Genomic DNA, 25,780 nt, shown 5'->3' on the forward strand with positions numbered 1-25,780 from the left:
TCTAGCCGCCTACGACATTTAGCTCTCCTGGCAGTTTCGTCATTGCATGAAAATCATGGCATTTATGTCATGATTTATAGGTCTTTGTCTTGCTGCTCTTGCGGTGGTTTCCTTCACGACATATTGCAAAACTGGTATGGTATGACATGACTGCACGGTGAACGTAAGTGACAGACCCTAACATAGAAATCATAACATGCATGTCATGTAAGTCATGACTACATGCCATGCTCATGGTGCACTCACAGTCGTTTTGCAAACTTCACTTATACCGAATTTGGTATTACGTGACGCGAATCGATAATGAAGGTATATGACCGGTGCAAACATGACAATCATGACATGCATGTCACGTGAAACATGACACCGCCGCGGTGGTCTAGTGGCTATGGTATTCGGCTACTGACATGCAGGGCGCGGAATCGAATCCCGGCTGTGGCGGCTGCATTTTCGATGGAGGCGAAAATGCTGTAGGCCCGTGTGCTCAGATTTGGGTGTATGTTAAAGAATCCCAGGTGGTCAAAATTTTCTGGAACCCTCCACTACGGTGCCTCTCATAATCATATGGTGGTTTTGGGGCGTTAAACCCCCCCATATCAACACCATATGCTCCGCTCGTAGTGCGCTCACGGCTGTTTCGCTAGCTTCACATATTCCAAATTTGGTATTACGTGACGTGAATGGATGATGAAGGTATATGACTGGTGCAAATATAATTATGACATGCGTGTCACGTAATAACATGACTACATACCATGCTCAAGAAGCACTTGTGGCCGTAATTCACTAGCTTCACATATACCAAATTTGGTATTACACGATGCGATGTGAATGGACAACGAAGATAACTGACACATCCAGACATGATAAACATGATATGCGTGTCATGTGAAACATGACTACATGCTATGCCCATAGCACGCTCGCAGCCGTTTCGCTAGCTTCACATATATCAAATTTGGTGTTCCGTGAGGTCAATGAATGACGAAGGTATACGATTGCTACAAACACGATAATGATGAAATGCATGTCATGTAAGAGCATGACTACATATGCGTAAATATACAAAATTTATTTTTTACGTGACTTGAAGGGATGACGAATGCAAATGCCAGGCGCAAACATGATAATCATGACATGGAAGTCATGAACTGCATAATTTACGTCCGCCTCGTAAGACTGTGCTGATTTTAAAGCGACATATCAACCTTCCTCATTCGTGCTTCGCATATAATCGATTCTTCCTGTACGTGGGATCTGCATTTTTCACTTATTTCGTACAATAGTGGTTACGGACAGCGGCGGCGGCGGACAGCTACGGCGGGCACGCAACCAGCGTTGTGATCTCATTACAGCTTTCTGTTATATAAGGTGTCGCTACCAACTAAAGCGTTGTGCCATGGCACGCGCTCGGTGACCTAAGATTCTCCAGCCAATGTGCCAGGTGCCACCGGCCTGAACCTCATCTGTGCCTTTGTTTGTTGCCTGCGAATTTCTACGATGAGTATTTCAGGACTACAGCCACCACCTCTGTTTTTGTCGTCACCTGGACACCGGGAAATAACATGGGAGCAATGGGTACAGACTTTCAGAACTACACGATTGCTTCGGGTGCCTCCGATATACCTGCCATTCGACGGAAGGTGATCCTGCTCAACTGCTTGGGCTTGGAAGGACAACGTATCTTCGAGATTCTGACGACTACAGATGAGCAGTGCCTCAAGGCTGCGAGCGCTGCCACAGGTACACTGACGTCTCTTAGTCCTGAAGGGGACGACCAAGCCATTGCAATGCGGGAAGGTCACTTCAAGATCACGTTGAACGTCACTGCAGCGCGTCACCGTCACTGTTGACGTATGCAGGCCCCAGGCTAGACTGCGGCTGATTACGTTACCACGCTGGGAAGTCTCGTATGAGCATGCAATTTCGGTGGCCTAACAAACGACATGATACGTGACCAGCTCATAGAGAAAACTGCAAGTGGATACTTACATGAAAGCCTTCTGCTGGAAGAGTCTCTCACGCTTTCTAAGGCCCCATTGCCAAACAGCACGATCAAGCGACTACAGTGAAAGCTCGTTAATTCACACCTCATTATTTTGAAATTTTGGATAATTCGAAATGGTCGCCGCAGTGCATAGGAGACCATGTGTAAAACGATACGTTAATTCGAACAGAAATTGCTGCCTCTACGGATGACTCGAAGCACGCACCGCCGAGCGTCATCATCATCAAACACTGGTGGAAGCTTTTACGGTCGAACGATAGGTGGCACGACCAGTTTTTTCGAGCTTCAAGTGGCCTCCGAGCAAAGAGCGAGCAAAGTATGGCATCCAAAATCAAGGGAGCAATTTTTTTTTTTTTCGTAGCTCTCCCGCTATCTCAGCGCCTGGCGCCACTTGTACGCGGGACCCACGGGACGCTGAGGAGTCGGTGGAGTAGTCCTAGCAGTCCTAGGCCGCTCCCGGCAGCGTCACTTTGTTCCTCGAGCACGTTGTTCGTTCACGAATGATTTTGTGCGCGGACGACAGGAAGGACTTCGGCATTAAGCTGCTCACTGCCATGCACATGTTGGTGCGCGCATGGGAACAGGTGACCGCGACCACAATCGCAAACTGTTTCTGCCACAGTGGATTTGCAGCTGGAAGTGCGCAGGATAGTTGTGACGTCGACGTCGATGGGGCTTAGGAGCTCATGCCAGTGGCGTTGCGCGACACTCTTCGGGGTGTACGTTTTGCCGATTATGTTGAAGTTGACACCGGTGCATCGGTGTGTGGTGCCCTGACTAATGAGGACATTATCGCTCAAGTAGCCGGTGCGCAGCCTGAGGCTGAAGAGCCAGAAGGGTGAGGAAGACGAAAATGACGAAGCGCCTGTGCGCCCGTCAGCTTCTGCGGTAATGGAGGCACTTAATGTGGTGCGTCTCTTCTTCAGCTTTGAAGAGGGTGAAGAGGATTCCCTGCGCCGCGTCCCCGCGCTGGGACAGGGAGCCGCAGCTGTGGCATTCAGAGAAAAGAAGCAGATGGTCATCACCGACTTTTTTGGCCAATAAATATTTTTCGTGCCCCCACCCCCGAAATCCACCCATTTTTGCTTACTTTCATTATTTCGAATTTTGTTTAATTCGAAATTGCTCAGCGTTCTCGTGGAATTCGAATTAACGAACTTTTACTGTAATGAAGAGAACTTGCAGAAAATGACTCAAGTTGATCGTGTGAAATATACTTAAATCACACAGAATGACATTTTAGCACGTGTACTTGCTATAACAGGCATGTTCAAAGGTGCATATCTCAGAAAGAACAAGCATGTTATCGTTGTGGCTCTACGGCACACCTTGCAAATAGCTCTCAGTGCAAGGCAAAGGCACATAAGAGTCAAAAATGTGAAAAAATATAGGCCATTTTGAAAAGGCGTGCAAGTCACTGCGGAATTTTGAAAAGAGTGTTCAGAATGTAGCAGAAGGTAACGAAAGAGCTGATCAGGATGACCGCTTAAGTGTCTGCCAGATCTGGAGCCGCAAAAAAGGGAATTGTGCAGCATTGGAAATTGAAGTAATTTCTGTACTATTTTTGATTGATACAGGATTATCAGTTTAAATTCTGCCTGAAGAACTCTACTAAAGCCATTTTTCTAAAGCGTATCCACTGAAGTCTACGTCCGTCCAGCTTCTCAATTATTCCGAAGCAGCTATTCCTATACAAGAATGTTTCATTGTTACTGCCTCATTTCATGGTCGATGCACTTCCATTCTACTATACGTTTTGCCTGGGGAACAATCATTCTTGAATTAGATAGCATCGCAGCTCTGGATATGAAGATTAAAGGGTCACCACTTGCTTATCTTCTAATGATGCAAGGAACTCCAGTGCTAGCTCTAAAATAACGTTCCATTTTGAGACCCTGTGCAATATAGCTGGAAACTGTGAGAGGTTTCAGTCACAAGGCCAGCAAGTTGCAACGACTACCACTCTTAATTCGCGAGAAAATCCCGGCAGAAGTTGAGAAATCGAAATTAGAAGCTTGGGGCATCATTGCGCGTGTCGACTCTTCAGAGTGGGTCTCCCCTATTGTCGTTGCCAGAAAAAAAGACGGCTCCCTTCACATGTTGTGTTGACTTACGGGAGTCAAACAAAACTGTGGTAGTGAACTGTTTTCCTTTGCCACAAACTGAGGAACTCTTGCACAGCTGGGCTGGGGCACAGCGTTTCTCAAAGCTAGATTTATCTTCTGCATAACACCAGTTACCGCTCAGTCCAGAGAGCCGTGACCTTACCACGTTCAAAACGTATGACAGATATTTTGCATCAAGAGGGTTACAAGATTTTGGTATTATTTATTAAATAAGTAATAAAAACTTCACAAGCTTTACAGAACACGCGAGAAGCTAAGCAATGAGCGCAGTTCTTTACTAGCTCTTGTTTTCTATGCCAAATAGCGCCCTCAGCCTTTCTACGGAGGTGTCAACCTCGCTGCCATTCCAGTCAACCTCGGTGAGAAGCCTGCAAGCCTCCTCGAGCTTTTCTTCATCTTCTAAAACCGAGTACAGCATGAGAGATTCACAGAGACGGAGTGCAGTTGCCTTGCGCACTTTGCTCCATGGATGCTGCAGAAACTTAAAGAGCTTGGTGAGAACTTTTTTCCTCGCTTCTCCTTCAAACTGGAGCCAGGTGGCAAGGAAGCTTGACAAGGCCTCCAGTGTAAGAAACGACTTTAACCTGAAGTGAGAAAGAATTTGTGTTACACAATTATGGCACTTGGGAACATCATTATTAGGGGTGTGCAAATGATGAATTCTATAAACCAATCGTGTACAAATCGAATAGCAATGACACCAGATTAAATACGCACTGCATTCGAATAAGGTTTCGAATAGTAAAACAACCATTTCCAATACAATCCCACATTTCCAATAGAATTTATTTGAAATAAATATTCACAAACATTAAAAAAGGAACATTAAGACTTTTTAACTAACAACAAAAAAATTCCTCAATTATAAGAGCCCAGCTTGAATACAGTGGCAAGTAAAAGCTTCTAGATATCTTTTTATTTATTTCCAATAGCATGCAAGAAATGTTTGGATTGCAAAAAACAATATCTATACTTTTTTTGGCACAACACGCATACATGGTACGCCCGCAGGGTAAGGCAAAAGGAGGATCCAAACTTCCTGAGCAGGCCCTACCACACTGGGGCCGCAGAAACAACGGATTTGAAAACAAGTCAACTTTAAAAATTCTGAACCAAGAAGTACACAATCATATTATAGCAAGCTCATAGTCACCAACTATAGTAATAATGTAGTGACAGTAATGAACATAAAGTAATGATGTAATGACAGTAATAACATAAGCATTAATGCAATCAAAACAATAAAACATCAATTATATGGTAATCAGCTATACTAATAACAATAACCATTAATAACATTACGATGCTATCATTGAATATTAATATTATTTGTGTAGTGAAAGTTACATTAAAAATTGCACAACACATGTGCATCCAACTCAAGTAACATGTCAATTATTAAGTGTTTAAATTCTTGAATCATTTTACAATTTCTGGCTACTTCAACAACAGTAGGATACATATTGCATAAACACATAGTTTCATACTCGATGGTTTGCATGCTATAGTTCGTCCTAGGTTTCTTAGTTACCATTGATGTGCGGCATAAACTGTATCCTGTTTTTCGACTGAGGTACCAGTTTGAAAAAGCCTCAAAGTTTGTTGAGACTTCTTTAAATATTCGAATGCAGATCTTTGCTCTGTAAGAGTTTCTAATATTAAGAATACTGTAATGCACCATTAATTTGGAAGGCCCTATGTATTCATTTGAAAAGTTTAGCAAACGAACAGCTCGACGTTGTAGTACTGCCAGTTTTTCAATGTCTGTTTTGTTTTCGTTCCCCCATACTAATAAGCCATAGCTAAGATGAGAATGTACAAGAGAAAAGTACAGTTGTCTGACGAGCTTAAGCGGCACATAGCATGGAATTCGTTGTAATAGGCCGGCTGATCATGCAACCTTAGCTCAAAATTTATTTATGTGCTCCATCCAGCTTAGGTTTTTCTGAAATGTAATACCTAAAAAAGAATGGCTTGTCACATCCTCTAGTTGCAATTCGTTGTAAAAAAGCTTCACAACATGGCTTACTTCTTTATTCTTAGAACAAAAAGATAGTGAATTTAGTTTTCTTAGCATTTAAGTAAAGCTGATTTATTTGTAGCCATTGGTGAAGTTCGTTCAACCAAGAATTTGCTTTAATTTCTAGTTCTTGAAGGTGAGTACCGGAAAAGAATGCATTTGTGTCATTCGCATACATTACCATTTGATTTGTTAGTGGAACATTTACTATACCATTAATATATACGATCTAGTACAGTCAAACCTTGTTAGTACAATGCAACCCCAATTATACGACTTTCAGGGGACCACGCAAAACCATCGTATGATCCGGGTATCGTATAATCGAAAAACAAAGAATATAGCAATCACACTGAGCCTTGCCCCAAAAAATAAGTGTAGACTGCCTGAATAAGCCCACAGCACGACCTTGTGCGTCTCCTACAAAGGTATATTAAATTATTCTTGCCAGCGACAGCTAATGACGACAAAACTTGGTCGAAAGAGATGCAAGCGAATCTCTATTTTCAAATTTAAAAATAATTGAACACAACACACATCTTTCTACCGATAAATAGAGTCCAAAAATTGCCTGCCGGTGAAAACGAAAACAAAACCCCGTTGCCAATAGCCTCCCATCAGAAAGAGTTGGACACACACTGTCATCGCTATCACATAATGGCGACCGACCACAAGTGTGCGTTGAATGCCTTCGTGTGCGGCTGAGCTATGTATGTTGTAATTTGTGGCCTTCTGAAGTGCAACTAGTGATGTCCCACTGTTAGTACAAACGTCGACGTCAAGTGAAAATTATCTTTCACAATGAAAACAGCTGCCTCGCACCCTTATGCATCTGCAAGCCTGTGACTGCGAGTGCGGCAATGTAGGTCAACCAGAAAATGTTTCCATAGACCAAAAACGTGAAAATATCAGCTTTTCGGCAGGCCAGAGCTACTTTGTGTGAATAGGGATTGACTAGGTAACGACCCCAGATACGTACACACGTGATTACGGTGTGTGTAGAAGCGCATAAACTTCCAGGAGAATAAATTTTGCATTCTAAGAACACAACTATCTCGCTCTCTACTTTTCTAATCACCAACCTAGGAGAATGCAAGTTTCTATTTTGCACTCATGAATATTTGGTCTACGCTTGATCCGAGTAAAGGCGTTTTCTTTCTTTTAGACGAAATCTGAATGACATCGTAAGATGCGGGGTCGGAGTAAAAAAGTGCATCATAACCAAGGTTTTTAATACATTATTCCTATGGGGATTTTGCCAGGACATAACCGATTCGTGGTAAAATGCGGGTCGTGGCTATATCAGGGGACGTATAATCTAAGTTCCACTGTTCCCACTTTAAGCATACTAGCGGTTAAAACGTTGCGACCACTACACTACCGAGTCTCAACCTAACCGTAAAATGATCAGTCATCAACTAGCCTAGCTCTCGATTTTATTGAGCCTACCGGTTAGTGCATACCAACTGCGTACTGCGATAACATATAGCGCCAGAAAATTGTATTGCACCACTGAACTTGGAGACGCCACACTGTGCCGCAAACGGTTTGGCGTCATGTTTGACTAAAGCAAGCAATAAATTATGCATTCTTTAGTGCACAGAGAGTGTATTATTCACAAAATAAAGTTTGGGAATTCTGTGCCAAGGATCACTGTAATAACCTCTGCTTTCTGAAAAGCATCGAGCTGCATTCACCTTCTACTGCTTCAAGTTTGTTAATATGGTATCAACCCTGTAACGCCCACGAACAGTTATGCCTTCAGAAATAATGCGAGAAAATGCCAACTCTTCTTTTAGAGTTCATTTTAAGAAAAGTATGAATGAAATTTAGTTTGAGGCACAACTTATTTAGTGTTATTTAGAAATAATCAATTACTATTGCATAAAATGTAAGTCACTCTACCTTCTTCATAACATGTCAAATCTTAAATAGCTGCTCATTGTGACACCTATAGTAGCTTTTAGTAGCTTTGTTGAAGTATTATACTCAATGTATGCAATATGATACAGGCATTACAGAGTTGAAATGGTGTACGCACACAGTACAACACCTTCACACATTTATCTCCGTAAATGTAGTTCCCTGGTTATCTTCAGTCTTCTACAGTACCATTGATCCAGCTTCTACAGAACACACACAAATTTTTCTGATCCTAAGTTGAAAAGAGTTTAGGGCATGTATTATACAAAAGTGCCACTGATAAACCTCAAAATCAAGTAGAGAGTTGTTCCTAAGGAATACCAGCAGTCATCTCGGGATCTCTATATACTGCCCACCACTGCCATGATTTTCAGCCAGTGGCAGTTACCGCTCTATTTCAACGACATTTTTTTTTATTTATTGGGGACCATGAGCATCGAAAAAATCTCAGTGAGCCCCTCAGAAGAAAGACCTCGGATGCATCTCCTGCAAGTGTTCAGGGACACTGTTCGAAGATGCAAAAAATTACCTGCATGTTTTAATCCAGGCCTCCCGCTGAAACGCCTCAGCAAATTCAGGCGGAGCTCCAGTGAAGGCACCAGAAACGGCGAGGTGGTCCATGGCTCTGAGATACTTTGCCTGTGCCCTATTCATGAACGCTTTGTCACTCAGCAGTCCAACGAGGAATCCGTACACCGATTCTTCAAGTGTGCGATCCTGTCTGACCGTGCCAAGAAATGACAGCAGAATCTCTTTGCCAGAAACGAACTGAAGAGAAGAAAAGAAAAAAAAATGCGATGCAGCGATACTTTAAACCAGAGGAAGCATGCAGCACCAGCATCAAGCAATTCCAGTTTGTAGAGTTCCAACTGCTCCCCTAACAAAACCATCCATGAGGTTGATGTTTGAGGTAAGCAGGCAGGGTTTTCTTGGCACGAGTATAATCTTTGTCAGGGAGACTCGTAAACTCAGTGTAGAACGTGTGCGCTGCTACTTTTTGCCATGCTTCATCAACTTCCCGGGAGCATGCCATGGCAGTTTGGATATATGTGTCGTCTGTAGCGAGTTTGGTCAGGTTGTTTCCTCCATCAGGTGAAGCGTTGTAGCGCCAACGAAGCGTACGGGGGTGAGGCATTTGCTTGCTCGGCAAAACGGTCGTGCCCCCTCTTGTGCGGCTTGGTAGTCAGTTGAAGATTTCAAGAAGTTTTTGCCAATTTTTGATTAATTATATCCATCACTTCATGATAATTTCTGTTATTGTAAACCTTTCTTGCTTATTTTAAACTGCTTATGAACATCGCTAGCCGTGCTATGGTCTGTACTGAACGCTTTACCGCGAGCAGCTGTCCTCGACATGCTGTGCAGAGATGATCTCTTTCAATCGCTCAGCTTGACAACAGGCCAATGCCACTAGAAATTATGCTCCAATGTCACCCCGAACAGTCTTCGAAAATTCAAGCAACCAAGGCATTGCTAAGATTTCCAAGGACAATAGACTTCCACAAGCGGCTGCAGACTCGTAATGGTGCCATATACCCCGCAAGACTGCTGCTGTGCTCTGTGACATGTGTGTGCATTGTGTTCTCCGCCTCCCTTTTTCTCTTTCTATACTCATCTTTTATTTCTCCCATCCCTTTCCCTTGTGCAGGAAAGCATACTGGTAGTGTCAGACTGATTAACATCCCTGCCTTTCTTCTATCCCCAATTTCCCTTGTTTCCTTACTGCAAGTGTGACCATACCACACAAGATTCACTGATGAGCCGCAATCCAGGCCCCTAAAATGATACACAATTAAAATAAAGAGTAAATGAGGAATACAGTGAAATCTTGGTATAACGAACTTTTGTTTGTTAATTTGTTTGTTATTTTGAAAGGTCATTGTAGTGAAAGCCCAAAAATTAACCATAAATACTTATTTTTAACCGACCAAAACTACTCACCTCTACAACAGTGGGTCCTTGAACTTGTTTTTCATGAGAAAAAACAAATGCACAAGTGAACACCAAAAAATGCATGTTTATTTTTAAAAATTCTGTGACTTTTTTATTATTATTTTTTTTTTACGCATGCAGCACAAACTGCAGTGCGAAGGCCTCCAGTTCATCCACATTCCTGGGTGCCATTCGGTTTTTTTGTCATACCAGCTTGCTTTTTGCCTTCCAGTTGCCAAAGAATATCCACTTTCTCGCTTAGCGAAAACTGCTTCCGCTTCTTCATCGCAAGCAGAGATGAACTCATTTGTAGTAGCACCACAGCACGAATACCAACTTGCTTTGTGGATGCGATAGGTAATCACCGAAAAGAGATGAACACGACTGACAAACAAGACCTCCTAAAGCACATGTAGAAGTGACAAAGAAAAAAAAACCCGAAGCGTTGCGGCTGTGATCGCCTCTTCCGAAGAAAAAACAAACGCTGAAAAAAAAAAATTCCTCGCGTTTCATTTTCCATTCCCTCACTGTCTCAGGTTTTCTGCGCCCATGCTTCTTCCTTGGCAACTCCCACACTGTCTCGCTGACTTCGCCCTCCCATATTGCCCTCGCCCCTCGCCTCTGTGCTTGTAAACCTGCAGCGTCAGCACTTCAACAAAAAGAAAGAAAGTCACCGTTTCGTTCCTCCCCTCCGCACCGTCGCGCATCTTCTGAGAAGCAAGGCGTCCGTTCACTTTGTCGTCTGTCTGCATACTGCTCCGGTGGTCGCGACAGATTTCAGAGGCGTTCTTAATACTATAATGCGGAACTAAATTAACGCTCGTTATTCTGAAAAGTTCGGTATTCCGAAGTTTGTAGTAGTGAAATAATTTTACATTGAAACTATTAGCAGTAGGCACGGGATTTTTAAATGTTCCTCAATCTGAAAAGTTCTTAATGTGGGGTTTGTTCTACCAAGATTTCACTGTATCCCCTTAGCTTTATTAGTAGGTGCTCTTTCAAAACATATTTAAAAAGCCTTATTCCAGTCTGCAGCAAACATAGCAAATGAGGAAATTGGGCTAAAGGTGTATCATAAACCTGATTGATTGATTGATTGACTGACCGATATGTGGGGCTTAACAATCCAAAACCACCATATGATTATGAGAGATGTAGTGGAGGACTCCGGAAAATTCGACCGCCTGATGATCTTTAACGTGCACCCAAATCACTTCTATAAACCTAACAAAGGCCCAACTTCAGTAGACTCTCAGTAAACGGAAATCTGTTAAACGGAGCTACTGCTTAAACGAAACTATTGCCTCTGCAGTGCTTGGTTTCAGGCTTGTATTCTGCACTTATGTTCACCTCTCAGTAAACGAAACTCCTGTTCGATGAAACATAGTTTCCCGATCACTTCAGGTTCCATTTATTGAGAGTCTACTGTACTCTACAGAAGAAAGCGCTCATGAAGCGAAGATTCTTCAATTACATTTCTGTTTTTTTTATTGCCCATTGGTATAGGCACCATAATGAAGGGCCTTGCAACACTTCTTCAGCAAGGTCAAAAAACGTTGCCTTTCAGTAGTCGAGGTACCTAAGAGTACACAAAGCAAAAATCAAATATAGCGCAGCATGCAGCCTGTCATTTACAATTACTTTTCAAAGTCAGCTACAAATCGCTCTTTCTTCTTTCTACAAATGAAGGGATATACCCCAATTACAACGCCACATACCCTAAGGCCATGGATGATTTGAGCGTCGTCAGCTGCAAAGTTACCGTGAACGCTGCAGGGTGCCGCTAGCGCCCATGATCACACTGAAAGTAAAGCGCTAATTTAAATAAAAATAAAAAAAAAACAGTTCTCAAAGTCATGACGCGCTGACGAAGGAACGCATCTCCTTGTACGCTTGCTGTGATATTTCATGTGTAGCGTTCAGGGTGCTCGCTGGTATGAAAGGGGAGTTGAAAGATAGTAATGTGTGCGGCAAATCCCTGCAACTTCGCTTGTGCTTGATAGATACTAAAAAACATTGCTGCAGTCTATTACCTCTCTTAATATGCCATTATACAATTACTTAAAAGTGTTGCAGGGCCTTTTTAGGTAAACCAGAACAACACTTTCAGAACAAAAGGATAATTTACTGGACAACATGGGAGTAATTTAGGTTCCGTATTTATTTTATTGTAACGCGAGCTTTTCTTTTCAAGGTTGTCATTGCTCGGCATAGAGTTTCATTTTTATGTACACTAATATTAGATATTACTTTTGAATAGTTAAAAAACCTAAATCCAAAGGTTTTGAGTATTACGCTGGCAACCTTGTCATTTAAGCTTTTATACCATTAAAGGGGCCTTGAAGCACTTCTTCAAGTAACCATAGAGTGGATTCACTAAAAGAGCTCATTGCCTCATGAATTCATTGGCGAAAAAATTTTTTTGTATAGTACGAGTGGAGTTATAAAGATTTGTCGCAGGCTGCAGTCACATTCTCTCTCCTGATGAGTGGTTTTTTAATGGCACAAGGGCCAATGGATGGCCAAAGAGTGCCATTTCGATAGACTAGAGATATGAACAATGATATGATGCGTGGCTGTAAAGGGGCCTTAAAATTCCTCGTGCTAGCGCGGGTAAAAAGGTAGGTATTAAAATCATGACAGTGGCGTGAAATATGTTCAGTGAGAGTGAATGTCGAAAGGTCATGATAATAAGACTATGGCGGAGATGTAGTCACCACAGGTCCTGCTACAGATCACCTTGAAATATGCAGTGAAAACTATGTACATCATTTAAAAACGTAAACAATGAGTGAATTTAAAAAATCGGTTCGCTACCGCTAAACATCCCAGGGTGTATTGGGAGCTGCTGTCGGTAGGGAAATAAAAAGTGCTTTTTTCTTAGAGCATCCAACTCACTACACTGGACGAGGATGTGGAGAACCGTAAGTGGTTCTCCACATCTCGCACACAATGGTGGATCACCGGCAGACAGAATATATGAATGTAGAGTATGTATGCCCTGTTCTTAGCCTTGTAAGTGTTATTTCTGTGTGTCGCGATTTTGATAGTGGCGGCCAATGACCAAGTTCTGGCTTAATAACATGTAGTTTATTACTTGTGTGTCTATCCCACATAACCTCTGAGCTTTCGTTTCAGGAAAGGCTTCAAGTAAAGTGCAGGGATTGGTATTGATTCATTAGCGGCATCGTTGCTGGCGGATGCGGCCAGCTGATCTGCCAAAACGTTTCCCTGTATTTCACGGTGCCCCGGCACCCATCAGACTACAACATGCTGTTTGGATGAGTAGACTGTGCATAAGAGTGAATAAAGGAACTAAAGAACTGGATTTTTGCGTTTTTTAAGTGTTTTCAAGGCTTTCACCACACTCAGAGAATCAGTGCAAATTACCGCTTTTTGTAGTTTTATATGTGCAATGTGTTTAACAGCTGCAAGTATTGCGTAAGCTTCTCCTGTTAAAATGCTTGCATCAAGATGCAGGATGCCAGTATCTGAGAAGGATAGGCTAATGGCTGCGTATGAAACAGAAGTGTTGGACTTTGAGGCATCTGTAAAGAACTCAGAGCATGTTTACGTTGGTTGTAGTTCCAGGAAGTATGTGCAGATATGTGCAATGGGTGCATGCTTCGTAATCTCAAAAAGTCACATCACAACCTATCAATTGCCACCGCCATGGTGGCGGGCATGCTGCGGGAGCCATCAGACGATATTCGAGCAACACACCGGTTTCCTCAGAAAGGCCCCTCACGTGCAGTGAATACGGTTGTCTCAAAGATAGACGGTTTTCAAACAGAACAGAAGTAGACGTGTCATCAATTGTGAAATGTGAAGGGCGGTCCTTGTCTGCCTTCACTTTGAGATAGTAAAGAAAAGACATGAAACATCTCTGTAGGTAGAGTGACCATTCGTTTGATTCCACGTACAGGCTTTCAACGGGGCTAGTGCGAAAAGCACCCGTAGAGAGGTGAATGCCTAGGTGGTGAATAGGGTCAAGCATCTTTAGGGCGGTGGGTGTCGCAGACTGATAGATTATTGCTCCATAATCCAAGCGAGTGTGTATGAGGCTCCTGTACAAGCTCATGAGACACTTCTTGTCACTCCCCCAAGTAGTGCGCGACAGCACCTTTAGAACATTCATGGTTCTGATGCACTTGTTTTTTAGATACCTAATGTGCGGTACGAAGGTTAGCTTGGTGTCCAGAATTAGGCCTAAGAATTTGTATTCGCCATTAACAGACAGATGTTGACCATGCAATTGAATGTCTGGGCCGGGGTGAGTGCCTCTCTTTCTAGAGAACAAGACACACGCGCTTTTTTGGGAGTTTAATCGGAATCCCTTTTCCTCAGCCCATTTGGAGACCTTGTTCATTCAAGCCAAGCTGAACCTGCCGCTCACAAATTGCCAGGTGACAAGACTTAAATCCAAGCTGGACGTCATTAACATATGTACAGTAAGACATATTTTGTGGGATAGAAAGACGCAAAGAATTCATTTTGACAATAAAGAGAGTACAAATAAGTACACCACCTTGCGGTACTCCTGTTTCTTGGACAAATGTTCGGGAAAGAACACTGCCCACTCTGACACGGAATGTACGATTGGACAAGTAGCTTTCGATAATAATAAACATCCTGCCACGAACACCAAGATTGGACAGGTCTCATTAATATTTTGAATCTCCATGTCGTACCGTAGGCTTTTTCGATATCGAGGAACACAGAAAGTACACAGTAATGTACAAGTCGGCAATTTATCACTTTTTCAAAAAGTTTACACATGCAACTTGTAAGTGCGATTGGCCTGTAACTACTTACAGAAGATGGATCCTTGCTTTGCTTTAAAATCGGAATAATAATGGCTTCTTTCCAGGCAGAAGGGACTTCACCGGAAAACCAAATAGTGTTATACAGGGAAAGCAGGGTTCTTTGCGTTTGAGGAGGCAGTTGTAATATTTTGTATACTATACGGTCCGAACCTGGAGCTGATTTATTGCAGACATATAGCGATGCTTGTAACTCGGCCAAACAGAAAGGGTTGTTATACGACTCATGTTTAGAAGATTTTTGCTGTAGTTTCTCTTTTTCGATTTTCTTTTGTGTCGTTAAAAAGCTGCAGTATAATGCGACAAGCTGGACCCCTCTTCGAAGTGGGCACCGAGGAAGTTCGCCAGGTCTTCCAAGGTGTCCCCTTGTGTGTCTACGAAAGGTAGTGAAGATGCAAAGATGCATGTCGTCCTGCTACCTTGCGAACCATGTTCCAGACTTTTGTTTCTTGTGTATATGAAGTGATGCCTGATAAAAACTTATGCCAACTTTTTTTCCTAGCCTACCGGCGCACTCTCCTTCCTTGGGACTTAATTTTCTTAAAGCTTTCAAGATTCTCTGCTGTCGGCGAGTCCCGTAGCAACCTCCACGCTTTGTTTCGTTGTTTGCATGCATTGCGACATTCAGAGTTCCATCATGGGACACGTCACTTGCCAGGCAGTCCAGAAGTTTGCAGGATGCATTTCATCACAGCGTCGATCAGGAAAGCTGAAAAGTATTGTACAGCTGCATCTATGTTTAAACTGGATAGGTCAGTCCAACTTAAGTGAGTAATCTGCGAGAACAATTTCCAATCAGCTTTGTCAGTGATCCATCTGCGGACCTGTGGGCGATATTCATTTGATATGGATGTGCCTAGAATTACTGGAAAGTGGTCACTTCCGTAAAGATTATTGATGACGTTCCATGTCAGTAAAGGAAGGAGGGATGGTGAGACAATACTGAGGTCTACTGACGAGTAGGTATAGCTGGCGAGGCAGTAGTATGTGGGCTCTTTCCGATTTAGAAGGCACGCGCCAGAAGTAAAAAGGAACCGTTCAATCAGGCGACCTCGAGCATCGCAGCGAGAGTCACCCCATAGATTGCTATGCACATTGAAATCTCCAAGGAGAATATAAGGTTCTGGAATTTCGTCTATAGTGTGTTTTGGTTTGAAGTGTGTCTCTTGCACACACAGCACTTTTGGTGTATGTTCGTGTAAGAGCTCCTGGATATCGTCAAGGTTTCTCAGCCGTCCTCTGACGTTCCACTGTAGTATTTGAGTCAAATTAGTCTTGTGTGGTGCTGTGTGTGCAAAAGTGTTGCCTTAGGTTACAGGGCTTTTTGGGTGCCCTGTAATTTGAGTTTTTTTTTTTTTTTTTGGCGCGCTCCAAAGAGCTGCGCCTCTCTTACGGCGTCTCGGGCGCCGGAGGAGTCGTACTTGTACCCATCGCCCCTTGTGAGGTGGTGGATGGTGCCTGCTCGGCAGGCACATTCACAGAACTTTCAGACCTAACTGCACTTGCAGTGGTTCGAGGTCCGGCAGACTGGGAAGTCTGCTGGCCCTGTTTGTTAGGTGGCGGAGCAGTACTGACTGCTCCAGCCGAGGGCGCTTGCGGCTCGCCCGCAGTATCACTCTCTGTGACTTTTGCGGGCACGGAAAGATGGGGCGCGGCGCCCCGGCGTGTCACATCGGCGAAGGAGGAACTGGACTGATGGATGGAGAACCGTTTATGTGCTTCTTGAAAGGACAGATTGAACTTCACTTTAATCTCAAGGATTTGTTTTTCTTTCTTCCAGATTGGGCACAATCTCGAGTAGGCAGCATGGTCTCCTTCACAGTTTGCACAACATGATGTGTTTGAATTACACGTATCTGATGCGTGCTCATTAAATGCACATTTTGCGCAAGTATTGCGCCCTCTGCAACTTTGTGACCCATGTCCAAAGCGCTGGCACTTGAAACATCTGCGAGGGTTTGGCACATAGGGCCTGATACGGAGCTTGCAATAGCCAGCTTCAATTGAATCAGGTAAGTCACTGGTACCGTGTTTCGTAAGTGTTTCTTTTTTGTCTCGTCGTATAATTATTCTTTGGACCTTGACTACATTCTGGTCTTGCCAGCCTTCTAATAATTTACTTTCGGACAGTACAAGCAAGTCGTCATCAGAGACCACGCCGCCCACTATATTCATCGACCTGTGTGGGGCCACTGAGACTGGGACATCCCCAAACGCTACCAGTTTGAGTAAATTGTCCTATTGGAGCTTGTCGCGAACCTCCACAAGGACGTCGCCTCTTCCCAACTTCGTTACACGGTATCCTGGGCCGATTGCTTCGGTGAGCGTTTTCGAGACAAGAAAAGATGAAATTGCTCGGACTGTTTTGTTCTCTTTTTGGCTATGGACGACATGAAACTTGGGAAAGGACTGCTTCAGTTTGGAAAAAAGAAATGGTTCTTCAGTGCGCCACCTTTTGGGGTGGCAATCAGGGAGAGGGGGAAAAAGTTGGCCATACAGATTGTGTACAGTTCGGCGGCGATGGTGGCCACCCACAACCGAGCCCAACAAGGGGACGCTACAAGGTTGAATAGTGAACACTTGGAGACGCCAGCAATGCATCGCCGCTATAACTGAATATAACTACCCAAGGTTGGGTAACTACACAGGGTTAACCCTTGACGCCAGAAAATTTGGAAGTAAACGGAAAAGAGAAGATGACAGGACAGATAAAAGGTGAGAGACAAAGACGAAGATGTAGGTAGAGAGAGATAGGAAAAGGCGACTGCCGATTTCCCCTAGGTGGGTTAGCCCAGGGGTGCCGTCTACATGAAGCCGGGGCCAAAGGGGTGTGTTGCCTCTGCCGGGGGGCCTTAATGGTCGAATCACCCGACGTCGCCTCAACCCCCAGGATCCCCTTTTCCCCGGACACAGCAAAGCCATGCACGGCTAGGCGTGGGAGGGAGTAGAAACTCCCCCGTTAGCTCGGGTCCGTGGTGTCGCTACACACCAAACGCCTGCTTGCGCAGACGCCCCTGCGGGGCACGTGCTCTCTCCTCTCGCCCCGGCAAAAGTGCTGGAGGTTAAGCAGGGAGAGATGGCAGAAGCAAAGAAAATACGTTACGTACACATCGTGACCTTGGCCACTTCTTTTTTCTTCTTAAAATACACGCCTTTTTTCATGTGATCGCGTGCGCACGCGTGGACAAGTCAAGGCCTCCCGCGAATATCTCTGTAACGACAGAGCGTGCCATGTCCAAATCAGCCCACGGCTGATAGATGGCCTTCTACGCACAATTTTTGAGCATCTTTCGTCATTTCTCGAGAGAAAAGAAAGCAACTTTTAGTTGACTCTGATAATTTATTGTGAATGCCAGGCCGCGTGCTGCGCTCTTATATTTGGATCGTTTGTTCTCGAGGACCTCTACTACCGATCGGCAGCGTTTTCAGACCATGCTCAAAAAGTGTTGCAGGGACCCTTTAACAGACCAGCCAGCCAAAGCTGAAGCTTGACCCTCGTTTGAACTGATGCCACTTTTCAACTTACAGCACTGGGGTACGCTGCTGCCGCAACCTCTCACGCTTTGATAACATTTAACCATGTCATTATGGTAATGCAGTGTGTTCTGTATGACACCTGCTTCAAGATATGAAAAGCTGGAAATCTCCACTGCAGCTCAGCCACTTAACATGGACAAGCTTACTATTCGTGGACCGTGGGACAAGTGAGCAGTCTAGTACAGCGTCAATGAGAGGTTTTTTTTTAAAAAAGACGCCGAACTTGAAACAATTCCTATAGCACGAATCATGACTTCATTCTTCGACAACAACTTCCACCGAAATGGGCCCACATTAGCTAATTAGAAATGGGCGAATATTCACACATTTCAAATATTCGAGCAAATATTTCAATATTCGAATTCGCTTTGCCACAAATTTTCCTTATTCGAAGTTTCTAAAAAACGAGTTACATGTATACTTGAGTGCATGTAATGCCCCTGTAGAACAGGTTTCACTGTACCAAGGAGTGCCATGCCATGAATCCATCCATTACCAAACGGATGTGCACTTTTGCAAAGCCACAGTTCTATGTATTCTATGTATACCTGCACCTCAAATAACTTTTTTTACAGTTTAGTTTAAGTAACGTGTAAGTCAAGTTTGAAAGCTTGTTATATGGGCCTATATGCACTAAGTGCAGTAAATTTCTGAATTATAATGTATTTCACCACTTATCAGTAGCATCCTAATGAAATTGATATCTTGCTACAATGTAAAGCTGTTTTCACTTCACTTGAAAAAAGAAAAACAGAAGACACTTCCATGCGCCTTGTTCTTACTTTTAAATATATTATGCAGGTTAGTTGGGTTAGGATGAATACGCTCACTTTTTTTTAAAGTACAAGATATATACGCTAACCTCACTACTCTACTAAAGTTACTAAAACAAATTACTATTCGCTTCGAATTTGCTTAGAACCTAAAATATACTGTCGACATATCTCTAATTACAATGCGAATATGAATATTTTGCCTGGTTTAATCCAACTACAACCACATGTTTCAAAACACAATAGCAGTGCTCGTTCACGAAGTCTACGTCATCCCCTAAAACACAATAGTTGAAAATCAATATCAGTCGCTCTCCTTTGGTCAATTTTCCCACATTTCACTGCTGCACCGTGCGCACAAATTTTTTGTAGCCTTAATACTAGCAGGAATGCGTGGCCTCTTTGATTCTCTCCCTCATACGCATACACTGCTATGACTAAGAAAATTAGCGCCTTCACCCGAATAACTTACAAATTGCTCAGACATGCCGCCAACACTGACGAGGAAGCCCTTCAGCAGAGACTGACGGTACGAGTCGAGCATAAGCATCCGGCTCCAGTAGGGGAACGTCTCCTTGGCTTGCCGAAGGTTGATAATGCTTGCCAGGTCGGCTGGCAGGATCTTGCGTGCTTCATCTAGTTGGGGAATGTACGGTATCTCGGGCACGCTGCAATGACCGAAACAAGTTGTTTGAGCCCAAAAGGACAGAGTGCAATCTCCCACCTGGAACACTTACACGTTGCCCTACCATTCCTTGCAGTGGTCGGCCATTAATTAGGTGGTGACTTTTTTGGGTCTGTTGCGAGTCAGCTGGCGCGTGACTTGTATTCAGCGCAGCCCGAAAAACCACCGATTATTTATCAGCCCACCGCTGCGAGGGATCATGGCGAGCTGCAGCTACAGCTGATTTCATTCGCTCAAACCACAGGTGAGAGCAGCACGTTCGCGGTGCACGAATGCACTAGTTACGCTGTCGTTTTTATTTTTTCGTATTTCCCGGGTTTTCTTTGCAGCTTGGATATAACGGTACACGCGAGACTTCCTTTATCACAATAATGCAATGGAGGTTTTTGAAGACGCTCTCAAACTTTGCGAGTCTCATTTCTTGCCTAAAGCCAACATTAAGTGAGTTAGTCAGGTCATCATAACTAACAAATTGATTAATTGTAAAACAAAAAACTTATTTGCAGTGAACAAGATGGCTGTCAGCAGTATGCAACTGATTTCACTAGCCTGCCTCTAGTATTGTATTTTTAGCCCTTGGATAAAAATAGATGCGACACCTATATATGTATTGTTCATGAAAACTAATTACTAGTGCGGTGTGTAGTCTTACTTGTACAGCAGTTCAATGAAAGTCGTTATCGCCAGGCGGCACACGTTATCCACAGGCTCCACACTCTGCTGAGCTAAGGCACACACCAAAGTTTTGACCGGTGCTTCAGGAATAGAACTGGGTGCCACTGATGCAAGGTAGCAGATCAGCTCCTGCAATGCACATAATTAAAGAATTAGCTGTGTTCAGAACAGAAGTAAAAGCAATAACGAGCACAAGAAAATTGAGAATTGCTATAGATAAAGCAACTAAAAGTTTTCATACATGCTGCCACTGTTGTGCACTGCCCTTGTGGGCCAACTAAAATGTTGAAGGCTGTGAGCTAGCCCGTTAAAGCAGCCACACGCATCTGCATGCACATTCTTGATTGATTTGTGGGGTTCAAAAACCCAAAACCACCATATGATTATGAGAGACGCCGTAGTAGAGGGCTCCGGAAATTTTGACCACCTAGGGTTCTTTAACGCGCACCCAAATCTGAGCACACGGGCCTACGACATTTCCGCCTCCATCGGAAATGCAGCTGCCAAAGCCGGGATTGGATCCCGCTGCATGCACATTCTTGGCAAAGCATGTGCTACTAATGGTGACGTCTTCATAATGCCAACCCTGTCATCATTCCAAAAGCTTCCTGTACACCATTCTGAAGTCGTGCCGTGTCACTGCAATCTCAAAAAACATGAAATGCTTACGCAAGGACGTGGAACTGCTCATTTAAAAAAAATTTGCGCGCAAGGCAAGCAACGAGCTGCACGCAGAGACAAGTCGTGACTTGTTTGCGTGCTTTCTTTGGATCATTGCTGCATGATACACTGAGCAGCCCTTACATTTCGGCAACACAGTTTCGTCAACTTCTCACATATGCTCGCAATCGCATTCTTTCCAAACCTCTTTATTATCACTTGCTTTAAAGACACTAAAACTAAAACATAGCTGCAATAAATCTCCGACTGAGTCTCACAGAATTGAATAAATTCAATGTTCGCTGAAACCATAGTGGGTCATCCGATGCCAGCCGATTAGTGCATATCCTACGTATTATATAGAAATAACTTTTTATGGCATAAACGTTAACTGTGGAATTGAACTTGCCTGATCCAACAATTTGATACAACAGGTATTCTGTCTTTTCTGAAAATGTATAGATAGTCACGCTATGATTTCAACTTTTGAGTGATTGCGGCGCTGCCGTTGCAGATAAACAACGAAATGTTCTTGTTGGGGTCTTACATCCCAAAATCATGATATAGTTACGAGTTTCACAGCAGTGCAGTGCTCCAAAAATTTTGACCATCAGGTGTTTTTACACACATCATCATCATCAGCAGCAGCAGCAGCAGCAGCAGCAGCAGCAGCAGCCTGACTACACCTACTGCAGGACAAACGTTATACCCGCAACTTTTAAATCTAATCGGCCGAGCTAAATTCCTGTCTCCCCTTCATGTGTTTGCCTTCTCTGGGTATCCAGTCAGTTACCCTCAATGACTTACCTAAGTGCTACGTCCTCCGCCCGTGTCCATTTTCTTTTTCTTGATTTCTACTATGATATCCTTAAAAGCAGTTTTTTCCCTGACTCACTCTGCTCTCTTCTTGTTTCCTAAGGTTACACCTATCATTTTCTTTTCCATCGCTCGCTGCGTCGTCCATAATTTAAGCTGAACCTTCTTTGTAAGCCTCCACGCTTCCGCGTGCACCTAAATTTAAGGAGATTCGATCTCATGACTTCAGCAGCCAGCGAATCAGCAGTCAAGTGCCACAACCACAACACCACCACGGCGGATATGAGCTTTCGAAAAGAATGAAGGCAAAATGGCAGCCACACAAGACCGCATCAGGATGACATCTCAGACAACTCTATCACATACAAACAATCAAAAAAGTTTCTTTCCAAGATCAAAGCAATGAATGCAATAATAGCAACAAATTGGATCCCAAGTTCTCCTGCAAGATCAAAGCAGTGAATGTGATAAGAACAAATTCGATTGGAAGTAAGGCTAGCAGCAATATCTTGAGTGTCCAATCTCTTAAAAAAAAACCAACCTTTTGTGTATTAGTAAAGTACAATTCTACACTCCCAAAAATGCTACTCTTACCGCGATACGACGCTTGGTCAGCGAGCAAACGCGCGAAAAAGAAATGCGGGTGGAGACACCGCCTTGAGATTTCCTCGCCAAGCACCACGACGTAGAAAATTTTGACGGTGTCTGCCACATTTTATGCAGTTCCTAATCGGTAAAAATGAAATAGTTTGTCATCTGGGGGAACTATGGACCTAACATACCAAGTTTCAGAGAATTCCGTTCGAAATACGAAAAATATGTTTTGAAATTCGTGACGTGATGTGCGGAGATTTCGACTCAAAATTGAAAGATAAAACTTCAACCTTGATTTTTTATTTATTAATTTTTTTATTTAAGCATACTGCAGGCTCAATCAGCCTTTGCAGGAATGATTGCAGAGTACAAAATAAAGAGTTTTAAAGAAAAAAAAGAAAGTCACAATTACGAACAGAAATGAATGGCGCGCACCTCTGCAACAAATGATTCCACAGTAATGCAATTCACAACACTCTCTGGTAACATGTTTCATTGAGCGATTGTCGAGGGGAACAGTGAACATTTGTAAATATTAATGCAGCTTGAAGGTGGTCTGATGGCCTTATTGTGGTTAGTTCTCGATGAGTGCAGAAAAGGATGACGTAAATAACGTGACTTCGGAATTTCGAAATAATGATGGGACAGGAGATAAATGAATTTAAGTTTGGAGACTATTCTTTGTTGTGAAATATTTTCAAGGTTTGCTTTCGCTAATAGTTCAGAGACGCTGCACTTGTCTAGAATACTCTGAGTATATGAATCTGTTGGCTAGTTTTTGAATTGGTTCAATTTTATCAATTGGGTGTTTTTGATAAGGGCTCCAGATCAAATCAGCATACTCTAATGAGGGTCTAACAAGTGTTTTGTAGGCATTTATTTTTACATGCGGTGGGGTGTTACGTAGCTTCCTTCGTAAAATAGATAGTTTGCGTTCGGCAGTCTGAGAGATGAAAGAGATGTGAGGTTCTCAATTGAGATGAGATGTGAGGATAAGGCCCAAGTATTTTATCTGATGACATTTCACGAGTGCGGTGTTACCAAGGGTATAATTGGAATTCATTGGGTTTTTCTTGTTGGTGAATGTAATGCACTTGGTTTTTGATGCGTTAAGTCTCATGGCCCATGTATTGCACCAGGAACAGATAGATTGCAGTGAATTATTCAGTTGTATTTGATCTCTTAGATGACATGCTACTGTGTATACTACACAATTGTCTGCAAAAAGCCGCACTTGTACAATTCCTTGAATACAGAACTAAATACCATTAATATACATAAGAAATAGAATGGGGGCAAGAACGGACCTTTGCAGGACCCCTGAGTAGACCTGAAGCTGTTGGGAAGCTTGTTTTCCAATGAACACGCTTTGCGTTCGATTTGTCAGAAGACTGGAGATCCAAGAAATAATGTTACGGTCTATAGCAAATGCTAATAATTTTGTAAGTTGATCTTGATTTGGAAAGACATCGGATGCTTTGAAAAATTCTAAAAAAGTTGCATCGATTTGATCTCCATCATTAATTGCATTAGCAATTTCATCTGTTAATTCAGCGAGTTGTGTCACAGTAGAAAGCCCTGATCTAAATCCATATCCATGTTGTTGACTGCAAAGTAGTTTGTTGTTTTCTAAGTGGAGTATTATGGCTTTAAAGAATATATGTTCTAATAATCTGCAACAAGTGCTCGTTAATGAAACTGAATTATAGTTATTTTATTCCAATTTCGAGCCATATTTTTGGATTGGAATTATGTTAGCACTGCGCCAGTCGTCTGGTAGCATCGCTGTATCAAGAGCGGTGATAAATATTTTATGCAAGTATTTAGCTATCCACATGGCACATCGGTATAGAAACGAGTTTGTAATATTGTCGTGCCCAGGCGATTTCTTCAGATCCAGTTTTTCTAGAAAAGAAAATATGGCTTCTTCACTTATGGTCAATTCCGGCATGGGCATTCCCAACACATATTGTTCAAGCGGCGCTTTGGAGGACGATTTCATGAAAACAGATTGAAAAAACAAGTTTAGCTCATTTGCAATACCTTCTGGTTTAGAAAGAATGCAATCACATACTTTTATTTGTGAAATTGTTTCACGTTGATCAGCCAAATGACACCAAAATTTGTGAGGGCTGCGTTCCATGAATGATGATAATGTGACGTTATGGAAGCGCGACTTAGCATCTGCAATTTTCTGGTGCAGAGTCGAGATAAGGTTGTAGGTTTTCGTGTTTCTGTCTTTTTTCCATCGACGCTTTATTTTTCTTTTCATGTGTATTATTTCCCGAGTAACCAAGGGTATTCGCGGTCGATACGTTTTTTTCTTTTGTGGGACAAAATTTTCTTCACAAGAAGACACGATGCATTTGAAAACCATAGTTCGTTCACATACGTCATTTCGTTGATGGACACAATGTTAGTCTCTAGGAAGCCAAACACGGCAGGGTCGTCTGCACGCGCATAATCTGTAATGAATAAGGGTAGTGGTTTCTAGTGGTGTCGGGCTGTTGATAGCGGACAAGATGATCAATTTGTGATCTGAAATGCCACTTTCCGTAGACACAATGCATCCATGTAGCGTACTGCTTACAAAGACTAGGTCCAGGAGCGACGATGAAGACAAACTTATTCGAGGATCTTCAGTCACCAATTGGTCTAGCAAAAAAACTAAATGCGGTATAGAGTAGTGAATCCAAACTACGTGCTTCCCGTCCGTCATGTGAAAGAGTATTCCAATTTATCCCAGGTAATTTGTAATCCCCTGCAAGAATAATTTTCGACCTTAAATTCGTGTGTCTCGGAAGATAGTCGTGCATCTTTTCAAGATATTCAGCCTCAGCATTCAGGGGCCTGTACACGCCCTCCAAGATTATGCTCTTATTATAGCATCTGATTCTGCACTATAAGCTTTCGTGGCCTGGAATATCGTCTAACACTGAACATTTTAAATCACTTTTAATTGCTACTGCTACCCCTCCTCCTCCTGATTCTCAACTCTTACGAAACAGCCAGTAGGAAGGGAGAACTACTTCAGAATCTCGCACTCCTGAATGTAGCCGTGTTTCAGTTATCACTAAAATGTGTGGTTGATGCGACAAGATAAAGTGTTCTAGGTGATAGTTGACTGAATTTATTTACAATGTACCGGGCATTCAAAGACAAAATTCCGATAGTTTTTGTAGTTGGCTGACAATTCATGTTGTTTGTA

At 42.9% G+C, this 25,780-nt stretch overlaps 1 protein-coding gene across 1 annotated transcript in view; it reads right to left on the reverse strand.

Moving 5' to 3' along the window:
* Window positions 1–4,316: 4,316 nt before the first annotated feature.
* Tbcd (tubulin folding cofactor D) overlaps window positions 4,317–25,780 on the reverse strand; it is an 87,309-nt gene continuing 65,845 nt past the window's right edge. Inside the window, exons 13-16 of the mRNA XM_037423409.2 lie at window positions 20,480–20,631; window positions 19,615–19,810; window positions 8,607–8,845; window positions 4,317–4,718 (exon numbers count right to left, since the gene is read on the reverse strand). Of these exons, the coding sequence (XP_037279306.2) occupies window positions 4,412–4,718; window positions 8,607–8,845; window positions 19,615–19,810; window positions 20,480–20,631 (894 nt within the window). The 3' untranslated portion in view covers window positions 4,317–4,411. The remainder of the gene's footprint in view (window positions 4,719–8,606; window positions 8,846–19,614; window positions 19,811–20,479; window positions 20,632–25,780) is intronic.

Source organism: Rhipicephalus microplus, chromosome 4 (assembly GCF_043290135.1).
Source record: "Rhipicephalus microplus isolate Deutch F79 chromosome 4, USDA_Rmic, whole genome shotgun sequence".
NCBI lineage: Eukaryota > Metazoa > Arthropoda > Arachnida > Ixodida > Ixodidae > Rhipicephalus > Rhipicephalus microplus.